This window comes from Hyperolius riggenbachi, chromosome 2 (assembly GCF_040937935.1).
Source record: "Hyperolius riggenbachi isolate aHypRig1 chromosome 2, aHypRig1.pri, whole genome shotgun sequence".
Lineage (NCBI taxonomy): Eukaryota > Metazoa > Chordata > Amphibia > Anura > Hyperoliidae > Hyperolius > Hyperolius riggenbachi.
In genome coordinates this window covers 467108438-467123987 of record NC_090647.1, presented here as the reverse complement: position 1 = coordinate 467123987, position 15550 = coordinate 467108438, and the positions used below count along the sequence as shown (strand labels likewise).

The following is a 15550-nucleotide window of genomic DNA, read 5'->3' as shown; positions in this document are numbered from 1 at the left end:
TGTTGACAGATAGTGACAGGGAGTGATTGATGGGTGATTAGGGGGGTGATTGGGTGCAAACAGTGGTCTGAGGGGTGCTGTGGGCAATCAGGGGGCAGGGGGGGGGGGAAATCAGTGTGCTTGGGTGCAGACTAGGGTGGCTGCAGCCTGCACTGGGACCACCAGGGCAGGAGGCAGCCTGTATAGTACACTTTGTATACATTACAAAGTGTATTATACACTTTGTATGCGGCAATCCGGGTGCTAGTAACCCGCCGGCGCTTCCGAACGGCCGGCGGGTTACAGCGCGAGGGGGGCGGAGCCAGTCCCCGGCGGAGGATCGTGTCACGAATGAAGCGATCGCTCCGCCCATGCCCGTACAAGGACCGCCGCCATTTGTACATGCGGCGGTCCTTGCGGGGTCCACTTCCCGGCCGCCATTTGTACATGCGGCGGTCGGGAAGTGGTTAAAAAAGAACCAAACAATGACACGTAGTCAGAAATAGCCGAGATACTCTGAACTCCAGTAGCTTTGAGCCTTTAGCCAAAATTGGTCAGCTAGACTTGCCTATTTAAGTGGACCTGAAGCCAAATCAATGGCCTTTGCATGGCAGGCAAAAGGATTGCTTATTATAAAGCTTTTATTTGATCATTTGTATAACAGGCTGTCTGCACGTGGAGTTGATGTGGCTCTAAAATTTAAAGCTTTCTGGATGTAATGGCCCATACTCACGGGCAACTTTTTGGCCTGTCACCAGCACACGTGAGCGTGTGCGCGACAGGCCGGCGACAGCTCGTCGCCAGGTCCCTCCGCATACACACGGCGGAGGGACCTGGCAACTGATGCAGCTGAAGCTGTCGCTGTTGCGCCTCCCCCCGCTGGAAGCCCAATGGATATTGATCTTGTTGCTGCCGCTAGTCCACGTACTCACGCGGACTAGCGACAGTTGCGGCGGCGACTGTCGCCAGGCGATTGAGCGGTTCAATCGCACGGCGACATCAGCGACGACCGACAGTTCGGGGTGCGCGCCCGGGCAACACCGCATACACATGGGCGACCTGTCGCTGCAACACACGCGCGCACCGCGTGTTGCGGCGACATTTGTAGCCCGTGAGTATGGGCCATAAGCCTGACTTCAGAGGCATAAAGAGATAATTTGCATATTCAGTAGTGGTGCATTGTGGGTAACCACAGATATTCACTTAGAATTATTACAAATACCTTCTGTTTTAAGAAGGTAAATCACACTAAGTATACTATTTATACTGAAAGAGAAATAGAAAAACTCTGGGGCTTGTTTATAAAAGAAGTGGTAAATACGAGAGTCCAACGTCTTTCTCTGCAGACTTCACCTTTAAGATTGCCATATTTATACTTAAAGCCTAATTAGCTCTTTGATCAGATACCATAAATATTCGTAAGTGCCAATCTGAAGCTGCATTCACTTGAACTCAGATGGAAAGTGACAGTTCATTGCCACAGACAGGAAAGCCGTTCCACTGACTAAAATTGAGGCTGTAAAATGGAAAGGGCATTTTTAAAGTAGTTATGTGAGGCAAAAGTGAAGCAGAAGTAGGTGTTTACATGTACACGGTTTCCGCTATGCTCCAAAGAAGTAATGAGCATTCTTTACTTTCAAAGGGTTACATCTGGACTTTGTGCCGATTGCTACTTTATAAATACAGTGATCCTTGACGAGGAGAGTGTTTGGTAGGGACAGGAACAGGCAATCAGGGCTAAGGGAGCACAAAATCACCTCATTTATAAATGTGATCATCAGTTAATTGGCCTGAAAGTGCTCTTATTTTTACAGAAATAATTGTCACTTTCATGATGATCAGCTCATTGCCATGTTTATAAATAAGCTGTCTGAGCTCCTGACCAGGTGATTTGTGTTACTACCTAGTTAGTGATTAAAAAAGGACAGGACATGAAAAAGAATAATGCAGGTATGGGTCACTTTAAAAGTTAAGGGGCCCAATCTGATTCACTTTTTCTCCTATGCCGTCTAGTTTTGCATCAGATGCAAAACTGGACAGCACAGGAAAGCACTGGACTGGAAATGTACAGATTTACGTGTGAACTAAGTCTCAAAGCAATATGACAGTGTACCCCAGCCCACCCCTATCTAGCCAACAGGAAGTTTTCTCCTAGGAGAAATGTTCATCTTCTGTTTAAAGTAACTCTTAAGCACTCTGCAATTGGAAAAGTACCAAAAAATAGATGAAAAAGTACTGTCAACATTATTCTGAGTATTTTCTTGCTTGCTGGTGGCTTAAAAAGAATTTTATTGAGATGATGTGAAATATCACCTAGGAGAAAACTCGGGAGAAAAAAAATGAATTGGATCAGGTCCTAAGTATGCTAAAATGTTGCGCATAGAAAATGTAGCTGCTCAGACAATTACCAGCAGGTACCATACATAAGGGTACGAACAGATCACTCAGGATTGGTTCACGCCTAAAAAGGTGTCCAGTCCTGTCCTACCAGTTTTTGACAGCACCAGTTTTATATGTGCTTCACACATAAAAGGTGCACATTTCCGGTCCAGTCCCATCAGTTTTGTATGGGTGGGTTCATACATAAAAAGGAGTACATTTCCAGTCCAGTCAGATAAAACGGATAGAAAACTGATGCAAAACTGGACAGCACAGGACAGTACTGGAAATGTACAGATTTATGTGTGAACTAAGCCTCAAGGCAATATGAAAGTGTACCCCAGCCCAACCCTAGCTAGCCAACAGGAAGATCCATCACATTTATTACAAAATCTAATTTACAATGCATGGGAAGCAACAGGGCCCATCAAGGGGACTCTGTAACTTGCAGTCCTACTCTTAACTAGTAGCACCTCCAGAGTGGGACATACAGTACATAGCAACAGATGAATGAGGGATGGCAAAAGATGAATGCTGAACACACTCATCTGGAAACTATCCCAGTAACCACTGTTGGCCATCTACAACCAGAACTGCACCATATATTCAGTTACCTTTTTGTAGAGGATGGTGGAGATGTTGGATTGGGTGGCACCCAGGGAGCTTTCTCCTCTCTGGCAACAGGGTGGCTCTCCTTAAGCTTAAAGGCCACGGTCTTCTCCTGAAAGTGTGCACGCTTAGAGGGAGGAATCCTGCGAGGCTCCCGAAATCCCTAACAGGATGTAAATGCAGAAGTCTCATATCATTTGCTGGCCTCCCCTACACCTTGTCCAGTCATTCACACAGCATTAAATTACTCAATTTGCAGCTTGCAAGTACCCCTGCTCTCCTAGTGCCGGCTTCTGCTTATCACGTAATCAGCAGAAGCCGGCACTAGGGGATCAGTGAGGGAGAGGAAAGATCTCTGATTGCAGCTGGATGAGGTGAGACACGCTGCCGCTGCTTATAACTATACACGGAGGGCGGAGGAGGACACAAGGGGGGAGCGAGTGGGACAGGAGACACATGGGGGACAGAAGAAGACACATGGGGAAAGAAGGGGACACAGGAGGAATAAGGGGGACACAATAATTAGGGGAGAACATCTACAAGATGCTTCTGGACCATGCATGCACTAGATTTAGCATTTTTTCCCTAGTTTTTGCCCTCTAATCCTAGGAGCATTTTAAAGGCCAAAAAAGAAGGTATATAATTTAGGAAAATAATCATAAAACATGGCTAGAAAACCAAATGGAAAAACCACAGACAGCTACCAAAACAATCATAAACAGAGAAACAAAGTCAGTATCCACACAATAAACACATGCACAGATTGTAAATGTACAAAGATTCAAGGACTGGCAGACTGATCTTTGAGAATACTGGGACTTTCCACAAGCGATAACGCTGTCAAGGTGCCATGAGGACCAATACCTCAACATCTGCCTTATTTCTTTTAAAAAGTCTTCTAAAGCTAGGCATACACTAGCAATATGTGGTGAGTCGATCAATATCTACCTAAAATGCTCCTGAAGACAAGTCGCTCTGTACTGGGCATGCGTGAGAGCGCTCTCACTCGCACACGTGCAGTACGGAGCCGTCCTTCTTTGGAAGCACTTGAGCTCTCCAAGCCTTTCGAAGCCTCTCACGGTGGCAAATTTGAACAGGGGTGACAGCGCTGGAATGTGGGGACCGTAAGAGGAACGGGATGGCTCTATAGGACCCAGAGCCTTCCCTCTCCATAGGCGAGTATCTGTTTTTATTTTCACTTCAGATTTGCTTTAAAGGGAAGCGTAAAGGAAACATCCAAGCAAAAAAAAAAAAAAAAAAAAAACACATGAACCGCGTGGTGGAGCGCAGAAGACGCCGACCCGGAACCCGACCTGGCGATGTCGAGTTTTGCAGCGGAGAAGACCAGGAGCCTCCGGGAGCTGCGGCGAGGGCACAGGAAGGCTGCCACGGGCCGGAGGAATACCCAGGTAAGTGGATCTTTTTTTTTGTATTTGCTTGGACACTTACTTTAAGTGACATGTGATATGATGACACAGACATGTGTATGTATAGTGCCAAGCACACAAATAACTATGCTGTGTTCTTTTTTCTTTCTCTGCCTCAGGCTTTGTTCACATTGTGTTCCGTCAGCGTTGGCCGGTTTTTATAGCATTTTTTTTTCAATTTCTCTGCATTGGATGGTTTTCTTAAGCGCTTTTCTAATCACTTTTGCAGAGCGATTGCGTTTTTTCACATCAGTCAGGAAGTGAACTCTATGATCCAGAAAATAAATACAATGTATTTATTCTTAAAAATGTGAACGCAATCGCTGCACAAAGCGATTTTGTGAGTGTTTTGCGTTTTTCCTATACCTTCCATTGAGGCAAGAATCGCCTCAAAAATGGCCCAAGAACTGCTTATCTGAGCGGATCGGAAAAGAACCGCTCAGATGTGAACTCTCTCATAAGGAATCATGGCACAAGCGCTTTCAGGGCGATTTTGAAAAGCCAGCGCTTAAAAAAAATGTCAAAAACACCCCTAGTGTGAACGAGTCCTGATAGAGTTAATATTCAGCTATGCAACAGACAGTTTTCCTCCAGTCAGGACCTAGTCGGACTATAGTCCCTCGCTGATAAGGAATTACAGCCATAAAATAATTTCCTGGCAGAGAACTGGGCTTCTGATATAAGAGGATAGATAAAACAGGACAGACTGCTTTGATTGAGCTGACACAAAACAATAAATCTACTTTTTTTTTTAAAAAAATTACCGGTAATTTAAACAGAACATAAAACTGTGCGATATCTAATCATTCATTTTTAGGAGTAGAAAGATTGATACAATAGTTTATCTCATCAGTTTATTTTCACTTAAAGTGGAGAATATGGTATTTTAATGGAATAGGTATTACATTCCATAAAGAACATTGAATCTAATGAAAATGTATTAACCACTTGACGACCGCAGTGTTATCCTCCCCTAGTGACCAGGCCATTTTTAGTTAAATAGGGCCACTGCAGCTTTAAGGCCAAGCTGCAGGGCCGTACAACTCAGCACACAAGTGATTCCCCCTCCCCCCCTTCTCTGTTGGTGGGGTCTGATCGCCCCCCAGTGTTTGTTTGTCTTTTATAAATATTTATTTATATTATTTTTTAATAAAATCCTGCTTTTTTTTAAATTAACTTTATTACCCTCCCTTCCTCCCCCCGCCAGCCAATCAGCGCGATCGGATGTGATAGGCTACAGCCTATCACAGCGGATCACTTCCCTGTGTCCCAGGGGGACAGCCATGTCACACGGCTGTCCCCAGTACAGCGCTGCTGCTGAGCGCAGCGCTGTACAAGCAATTAGACAGTGGTCGCCACTCGGAGACTGAAGGTGGGGCGGAGCTCCGCCCCCCAAGCAGGAGATGCGCGCGCAGCCTGCGCGCGATCTCCTGCTAGCCCCATAGACAGCCGTTCACGCCAATTGGGTGTGGAGCGGTCCTGTGGCTGCCGCACTGCTCACGCCAATTGGCGTGGAGCAGTCGGCAAGTAGTTAAAATGAAAGCACAATATTGAAACTTCCTAGTTCTGTATTACAGGGAGCAAAGTACAAAGCTTACACTTTTAGCAGGGAGAGGTATGTTAGATAAGATCTTTGCTAAGAATTTATCCAACCTGATCTAATATCCAGTGGTGCTGTGGCAAGGTGGTAAGAGATAAATCAGGTTGAGAGTGGTTAGCACAGCACAGGGTCCCTGGTTCAAATCCCTGCCAGGGTAATATCTGCAAGAAGTTCGTATGTTCTCCCCATGTCTGCGTGGGTTTCATCTGGGCACTCCCGTTTCCTCCCACATCCCAAAAATATACAAAGAAATTACTAACTAAATTGGCCCTAGACTACGATACATGCACTACATGATACATACATAGACATATGACTATGGAAAGGATTGTGAGGGACAGTTAAGTGACAAGACAATATAGGCCTCGTTCACATCTGCTGCGCTTAAAAAACGTGTGAAAGCACGTGGTAAAAAACGTATGCGCTTGTACGCGCTTTTGTGTGCGTTTCTATGCATTGTGCTACGCTTCTTTAAAGCACGTTTTGCTTACTGTAGCACCAGCAGTTGTCAATAAAACTTTGTTTTTGTATGTAAATGTATTTTGTTCTCCAATTAGGGGTAAAAAACGCATGCGCTTCTATGCGCTAAGAAAGCGCACCCATTCACTTGCACTGATGTGCGCTTTACAGCTCAGCGCACATAAATGCATGCAACACTACGTTTTTGTAACGCTGCTCAGCGCAGCGCATAGATGTGAACCAGCACACATTTAGTTAAATGGGAAAATCAATACCTTGCTGATTGTACAGGGCAGTGCGCTGTGGAAAGCGCACAAAAACGTCCCTGATGTGAACGAGACCTTACTCTGTACAGCGCTGCAGAAGATGTCAGTGCTATATAAATACTAAATAATAATAATGAATAATAATAGAGTGTGTACATGCAGCTTTTCCTATCGCTGATTGATTAACAAACCAAAATACCTGAACGTTGATTGAAGGGCCTCTCCTTTTATAGACTTTCATTAGATTTAATCATTATTATTTTTGTATCTAATATAAAGTCAGATCTATTTAAATGCTGTACAATGAAGGCCCAGTGGCCTGAAGCTGGACTACATAGGCTTTCACTCAAGAGATTTATATTTTAGCTCAGGCACACTACACCATCACCATCTTGTGGTGTGAATAGGGAACTGCAGCACAAATGCAGTATATTTCAGTGAACATCGGCAATTGGCACCACATGCAAAACCTTCTCAATGGACTCTCAGCACCCATTATAAATAAAAGTTCCTTTGGTTGATATTAAATTCTGCACATGAAAAGGTATATCTATGCCGTCAGTTCAGCTTCGTAGATTTCAATTAACTTTATTACAGCTTCCTTTCCAGCGGTTTCTGCATTTTTTTTTTTTTTGAAAGCAAATCAAGGTTTGTTGTTCAAAGCAAGACATACATAGTCCAGGTTTAAATAAAGTATGTATATAGACAGTAACAATGAGGTTTATGTAGGATTACAGTAATACAATCAGGATAGTTATTTAACCAGATCTGCCTTCAGAACATAAATCCCAACATGAACAACATTAACAACAATAACATAGCCTGTTACTTGAGAATAGGCATCAAGACCTAAAAGGATAATGATTAAACCGGTGAGGGGGGGGGGGGGGGGGGGGGGTAGCAGGAACGAGGCTCAGGAGGTAGGAGACCTTTCTGTGGAGGCTATGTATTACAAAGAGGGGGTAAGAAGGTCGTAGAAAGTATATTTAATGGGTACGAGGGGAGTCTATCCATATTCTCCATATACTATTGAATTTGGTTAGAGTGCCTCTTTTTTCATAAATGGCCTTACGAAGTGGAATAACTTTATTAACACAACTGATCCATTCAGAGCGAGTAGGAATTGTAGGAAGTATCCAATATCGAGTAAGAAGTTTTCGGGCTATATGTAGGACTTCTAAAGTAAAACGTTGGGCATTTTTATCCGAGAATGTACTTGGAAAAATATGAAGTAAGCAGATCTTTGGATCACATGTGATTGGGCAGCCCATATAATCATTTAGGAATTTGACAATTTGGGTCCAATATGTATTAACTTCTGGACAGGACCAGACCATATGAAAAAAGGTGCCCCTATCTGCCATACATTTAGGGCAGTTTGGAGATACTCCAGGTTTAAATTTAGAGAGGCGGATCGGAGTAAGGAATGCTCTATGGAGGATATACAAATAAATCAACCTATCAGGGGCGTGCGGGGATACCAGCAAAACCCTGTCAAGAGAGTCTTCCCATTCCTGATCATCTATCCTGCCAACATCCATTTCCCATAATAACTTGCGAGAGTTAGCTTTGACACTAGCTTCAGGGGAGATAATTGCGTTATATAACATAGTTATTAGATGTTTAGAGATGCTGTCCCCCAGTATGTCATAAATAATTGTATCCTTTAGTTCTGTTGGGAGAAGGTCGAATTGCTTGTAAAGGGCGTGGGTGAATTGCATATATTTATAGAAGGCGGTGCTTTGTAGATGAAATTCCTCAGCCACCTGAGCAAACGACTTGACCAGATTTCCCTGCATCAATTGAAAAAGAAACTTTATTCCCTTATTTATCCAGAAGGTGTTATCAGTGAGCTTGCAGAATTCCTTTAGAGTTTGGTTTTCCCATAGTGGGAGATGTTTGATCGTGTTGGTATGAAGTGACTTTTGATGTGCCTTATCCCAAACGATAAACATCTGCTTAAGCGTTGGGGGAAGCCTTCGAAAGTGTAAGATGCCCCTTCTGCCCTTTAATAAGTTGTACAGTGGATCAGTGTATTGCAGTCCCAGTTCATCAAAAAGGAGAGACTGCAAAGTCCCTCTACCCTCCCTAAATCCTTTATAAAGTAGAGACAACTGAGCTGCTAGATAGTATGAATGGCAATCAGGTAGTGCTATTCCGCCCATGTCCTTGGGACGTTGCAGCACTGATAAGGATAATCTATATCTGTGATTAGACCATATAAATTGCGTAAGTTGTGCATTCAGTTTCGCAAATTTAGCTGGTGGGAGGTATTCAGGAGCATGCCAGGTAACATATAGTATCTTAGGGAGCAATATCATTTTTAATATATTGGCACGACCCAGAGGTGACAATGGTAATTTTTCCCATGCCCGGAGTTTTGTAATCATAAATTGTAATAGAGGGGCCAGGTTAAGGCTATCGTATTCTGTTATTGATCGCAATATATTTATACCAAGGTAGCGAAACACACTGACCCACTGCAAAGGGGATTCCAGCTGGTCTTTCGTTGGGGCAAAAGTATCTACTGGTAGGATGGAGGATTTGGACCAGTTTATACGTAACCCTGAGAAAAGACCAAATGTAGAAATGACAGCGAGAGACACCCTCAGGGACTCACCTGGGTCTGATAAATATAAGAGCATATCGTCCGCATATAAACTGACTTTCTCCACAATATCACCCTTTTCCCATCCCCTAATTCTACCTTCATTTCTGATTAGTGCTGCCAGTGGCTCTATGGCCAGGTCAAAGAGCAGGGGGGACAAGGGGCATCCTTGGCGTGTTCCACGTTGTAGTATAAAAGAGGGTGACAGCCAACCATTCACTTTGACCCTAGCCACAGGGCCACTGTAGAGCAGACGAACCCAAGAGGAGAATTTATTCCCAAAACCAAATTTACTTAAAACTGCAAAAAGGAAGTCCCATTCTATTGTGTCAAAAGCTTTTTCTGTATCTAATGACACTAAAATGCGAGTGCCGACATTGCTATGTTTAGCTTGCAAGTTGATGTATAAGCGACGCAGATTCAAAGCCGTGGACCTATTGGAGATAAATCCAGACTGGTTCCTGTGGACGAGGTCCATTATCACAGTGTTGAGTCTGCGCGCTACTACTTTAGCTAAAATTTTAATGTCTGTCTGCAGTAATGATATTGGACGATATGAACTGCATTCTTGGGGGTTTTTCCCAGGTTTTGAAATAAGCGAAATAATTGCTTCTCGCATTGAGTAAGGTAATTTACCTTGTTCCAGTGCTATGTTGTATAATTTAAGTAGAATAGGGCTGAGTGTAGCCGCCAGCTCTTTATATAGTTCTGCCGGAAGGCCGTCCAAGCCAGGGTACTTAGAGGAGGGAAGAGACGCTATGGCATCATTGATCTCTGTCATACTGATGGGTCTGTCTAGTGATAAGGTTTGAGATTCCGTAAGGGTGGGTAAGTTTATCTGTGTAAGGTATTCATCAATTTCAGTAGGTGATTTAGATGTCTGTTTAGTGTATAGAGTACTATAATAGAGTTCAAATCGTTTTAGTATTTCAGCAGGTTCTGTTAGAATTTGGCCGGATGCTTCAGCAATGTGGGTGATTACCTGTGGCATCTCTCGCTGTCTAGATATTTTGGCTAACAGAGCACCGCATTGATCACCTCATTCGTACCACCCCTGCTTGGCAAAAAGTAATTTACGGTTGGCCTTTTCCACCAATATATGTTCATATGCAGCTAATTTAGATTTATAGTTCTGTTCCGTGGCTGGGGTAGGGGAGACAGTATATGCCTGTTCTGCTTTAGCTAGATCAGTTTTAGCAGATTGTTCCTGCTGTGCAGATACTGCTTTGCATTTTTTAATTTCTTTACAAAAGATATACTTAACCCTCCTGGCGGTTTGCAAAAAAATCGCCAGGGGGCAGCAAATCTTTTTTTTTAAAATTTTTTTTTTTTTTCATGTAGCGAGACAAAGTCTCGCTACATGATAGCCGCTGCTCAGCGGCATCCCCCCAGCCCCTCCGATCGCCGGAGATCCGGAGATCCCGTTCAAAGAACGGGATCTCCCGGAGGGCTTCCCCCGTCGCCATGGCGACGGGGCGGGATGACGTCAAAGGGGATTCCGATCCACCCCATAGAGCTGCCTGGCACTGATTGGCCAGGCAGCGCACGGGGTCTGGGGGGGGGGGGGGGGCGGCTGCGGCGCGACGGATGGCGGCGGATCGGCGGGTAGCGGCGGCGATCGGGCACTGCACGCAGCTAGCAAAGTGCTAGCTGCGTGCAGCAAAAAAAAATTATGCAAATCGGCCCAGCGGGGCCTGAGCGGTGCCTTCCGGCGGCATAGCCCGAACTCAGTTCGGGCTTACCGCCAGGAAGGTTAATATGCAGTTTTAACACGCTCCAAATTGAAGCATAGGGGACCCCCTCTCCCTGGGCATCCACATACTCCCGTATGAGTCGTTCCATAGATATTGTGGGCAGAATCTTAGTTATCCAGAAAGAGTTTAGTTTCCATAGGTCAGCTCGTGGCGGAAAGACCCAGGAGAAGACTGCTTTACATGGAGAGTGATCAGACAATACTGCAGGTAGATACTCAATAGACTTACAATTTGGTAAAAGTGAATCACTAGCAAGGAGATAATCAATGCGTGAACGTGAATGGTGAGACGCTGAGTAACAGGAGTATGCCGATGCCCCAGGAAAGAACTCATGCCATACATCAGTTACTGATACAATCTGTAGCATTTGCCACAGCTTAGTAGGTGCGGTGGAGGTGCTAGCATTGGGGTGTTTATCAAGAGAGGGAAACAGCACATAATTGAAATCCCCTAGCCATACAGCAGGTAGGTGTGGAAATTTGGCCATATAGGATAGTGCTTGTTTAATTACGTCATATTGAAAGGGTGGAGGTATATATATTGCAATTATAAGAATTGGTACATTATATAGGATGCAATTCAGAAAAATAAATCTGCCATCACTGTCTATTTTACTGTCACAGTGTTGAAAATAGGCTCTGCGTGTGATTAAGATAGAAACTCCACGGGAGTGAGAAGTATATAGGGAGTGAAAACTCCACCCTATCCAAGGCCTAGATACTGCTCTGGTTAATGAGTCATCTAAGTGGGTCTCTTGTATAGCTATCACATCCACCGCATATTTCCTTAGGGTATTCAAAATCACAGATCTTTTGATTTTATCCCGCATTCCCCGCACATTCCAGGTTATAAAGGAAACTTTAGCCTCTATGATATAGTGCTAACATGTAATATTCCAGCCCACCCCCATCCCCCCCGGCCCCCACACAGGCACCATAGTATACAGGCTTAAAACAGAGAACCAGATAAACTCCCAGCTCCTTGCCATTATAACGTGGCCGGAGCATTACTCCCAATAAAACATAGTCTCTGAGGTGATGACTCTTCTTTAACCAATCTGCAAAGTGCAGGGCTTCATAGCAGAAGTATGGCATTATGCTAGTAAAGTCACTCACCCCAGGGGGGGTAAGAACAAGTTCCAACGCAGACATAAAGTGAGCAGGTGGCCCAATCTCGTCCCGGCAAAAAGGAGAGATGAAAAGTAATATCCATGTCAATGTCATCCTGCCATGCTACGCATTAGATATATAGGTAATAATAAGTGGATTATAATTTGCTTCACAATAACGAAACTGTGAGGTAGTACTTACAGCATGGATAGAGGATTATAGGATCACTCAAAGGAAACAAGATAGTCCTTGCAGACATGATAGGCGTAGATCCTAGGAATCCCGCAGCGGAGATGCTGCCGTTGTTGGCCGTTTGTCTAGCCAGGAGAAGACTTCAGAGGCCGTAGTGAAGAAATGTGTTTCCCCATCAGCAACTACCCTTAGGCGGGCTGGGAATAGCATGGCATACTGTATCCCACGTTGTCTGAGGTTTCGTTTCGCCTCGATAAAGCTAGCGCGCATTTTTTGCGTCTCCACACCGAAATCCGGGAAGATAGAGATGGTGACATTCTCCATTTGTATATCTCCCTTCTCACGGGACAAACGTAGCACCGTGTCTCGATCTCTGAAGTGAAGTAGCCGCCCGATGAAAGTGCAGGGTTTGGCGCCAACAGGTTGAGGCCTAGAAGGGATCCGATGGGCCCGCTCCACAGAGAAGCACGTGGTAAAGGCATCGTGGCCGAAGTGCTCAGTAAGGAACCGCTCTAAAAATTCCTCGGCATTATCTCCCTCTGCTTTCTCCGGCAGGCCTATAAGGCGGATGTTATTCTGTCGGAGATGGTTTTCCATATCTTCTTGCCGGAGAAGCATGGTTTTCACCTGAGATTGTGTAGAACCTAGTTCGCGTGGAAGATGCCTCGTGTCATCCTCCAGAGCGGATATACGTCTCTCCGTTTCTCTTACTCTTTCTCACAGGTTCCCCATGTCGGCACGGATTAGCTGAATGTCGGCTTTAACCTCATCTACCTTTGTTGTGAAGGTTTCTGTAAGCGAGGCATGCATAGCGTTAATAGCCTCCAGTATCTGTGCAGTGTCTGGCAGGGAGACGTCCTCAGTCTCTGGAGGGGGATCCGGCGCCGCGCCATCTTGGATAGGCTGCCTGTATTTATCAAGCGGGCCTGTTGTCTTCTCCTTGTCTTTATCTTTGTTTTTTGGAGGCATAATTACGCTGCGGATTCCTTAGTGTTCTACCCAGGTAGTGTAGAGTGTTTTTTCCCTCGATAATAGGCAGGATGGAGAAGGATTAAGGTTGCCGGAGAGCAGAGCTCAGGAACACACGTCTGCTCACATGCCCGTGCTAGCCACGCCCCCGGTTTCTGCATTTTTACAGAATTTTGCCTAAAAATGCTAAGTAAACCAGCATTTTGCCTTCTTAAAGCCAAAGGTATTTGCAATTATTCAGGTGACTGAGCATATGAGGTGCCCCACAGTGCATTACTGCTGAATATGCTAATCATTACTTTATTGTCCCTAACGGCTAAACACCCCTCTAAAACCGCTGGAATGCAATGATGTGTCAGCTTGTTGATTGCACAGAGCCACCCAGATGCAACATGCATACAGACCGTTTCCGACTGGTTGGTCCTCATCTGTACATGAGGACGGCCGCACCTCCCATCATGCTATGCACGGCTATAGGGATAGTGCTTGCTGCAGGAATTTGCAGCATGTCGTCCAGAATCGCACCTCAGTGCTTTGCGGACAGGCAGACCATTGTGGGTATAATCAGCATTTCCCTGCCCCTCTCGTATGCGAGGAAAGGCTGCCGATTCACTACAAATTCAGCCCTAGTGGAAAGGGGCCCTAAGAGTCATGATGGGGATCTGGGCTATTGGGTGTGCAGAATCAAGGTACGCAGTCTGAAATAAAATGTGGTATTTAAACGACTGAACCGAACTCGATTGCTCAATCCTAGGTAAGGAGTGTAAGCGCCGGTGCACTCCTCCACGCAGGTACACCACCTCTGCTACACGACGTGATACTTATATTTAAGTAGAAGGAGGCACTCCACAGGCTTGAACTTGCGTTCAGTTTATTGCATGTCGTTACACTACATGTTTCGGGCTCCGCCCTTCATCAGGTGTAACCACCCACTACCTCCACCTTCATTTTATATCCCTGACCCCACCCCTTAAGGGTGGGTCAGGTTCACCATTAGTGAGTACATGTTCACATAAAATAATCACCTGTTCCTTCACAGGTTCTATATCTGCTCTATACATACATATAGAATCTACTATATGAAGAACATGAAAAAAATGAAAAAAATGAATAATGAAAAAAATATGTAAATTAATAAACAAAAAAGTCACTTGCACAGGGCACTACCCCTCAAGGTCTACCCTGGATAATCTGATGAGAGACTACGCTCTTGACATGTTAGTTCAGTTATTTCCATAGATATATTCCATTCTACAAATTTTGTTTATTAATTTACATATTTTTTCATTATTCATTTTTTTCATGTTCTTCATATAGTAGATTCTATATGTATGTATAGAGCAGATATAGAACCTGTGAAGGAACAGGTGATTATTTTATGTGAAGATGTACTCACTAATGGTGAACCTGACCCACCCTTAAGGGGTGGGGTCAGGCAGGGCTGTGGAGTCGGGCCAAAAATCCTCCGACTCCGACTCCTCAGTTTAGGATTCCACCGACTCCGACTCCTCTAATTTGCATATTACAATTTTGTTGATTAAAAGTATGTAACATGAAATTCGTCTCTTAACTGCCAACGTTTAGGAATTTTACAAGACAACTGAAGTGAGAAGGATATGTAGACTACTATATTTATTCCCTTTAGACTAAAACTAGTCCTTGGTAAGAGTACTTGTAAAAGGTACAAACCGGAACAAAGAACATCTATCAGGCCCTAGGCAATGTAAGTGTGGGTACATGTAAGAATGATGTGCAGGTACTCTGCAGGGGAATGAGGAGATTGTAAACAGACAACACCTCTGTGTTCAATGTGCACAGCATTCTCAGTGGATTCCCTGCAGCTCTGTGGGGAGTGCATATGTAGAGTATAGTACTACTGTAACAACGTAAACCTGAGACAGATGAAATTAAAGTTTTATACATACCTGGGGCTTCCTCCAGCCGCCTTCAGAATTATCAGTCCCTCGTTGTCCTCCTCCACCACCTGGATCTTCTGCTATAAGTCCAGGTACTTGAGCCAGTCAGGCGTAGTGCGCATGCACACACTCCACCGCCAGGAGCATACTACACCTGTGCAGCACTATTGCGCAGGTGCAGAATGTTCCTGGCTGTGGGAGCGGCATGCGGCCGGACAGCGCTGACTGGCTGAATTACCAGGACTCATAGCAGAAGATCCGGGTGGTGGAGGACAGTGAGGGA

At 44.7% G+C, this 15550-nt stretch overlaps 1 protein-coding gene across 7 annotated transcripts in view; it reads right to left on the bottom strand.

The window, feature by feature from the left end:
• The window catches only part of KIAA0753 (KIAA0753 ortholog), a 290703-nt gene that overhangs the window by 28208 nt on the left and 246945 nt on the right, over positions 1-15550 (bottom strand). For all 7 annotated transcript variants that reach the window (XM_068270192.1, XM_068270189.1, XM_068270191.1 and 4 more), the window contains one exon: positions 2973-3130. In XM_068270192.1, the coding sequence (XP_068126293.1) occupies positions 2973-3130 (158 nt within the window). The remainder of the gene's footprint in view (positions 1-2972; positions 3131-15550) is intronic.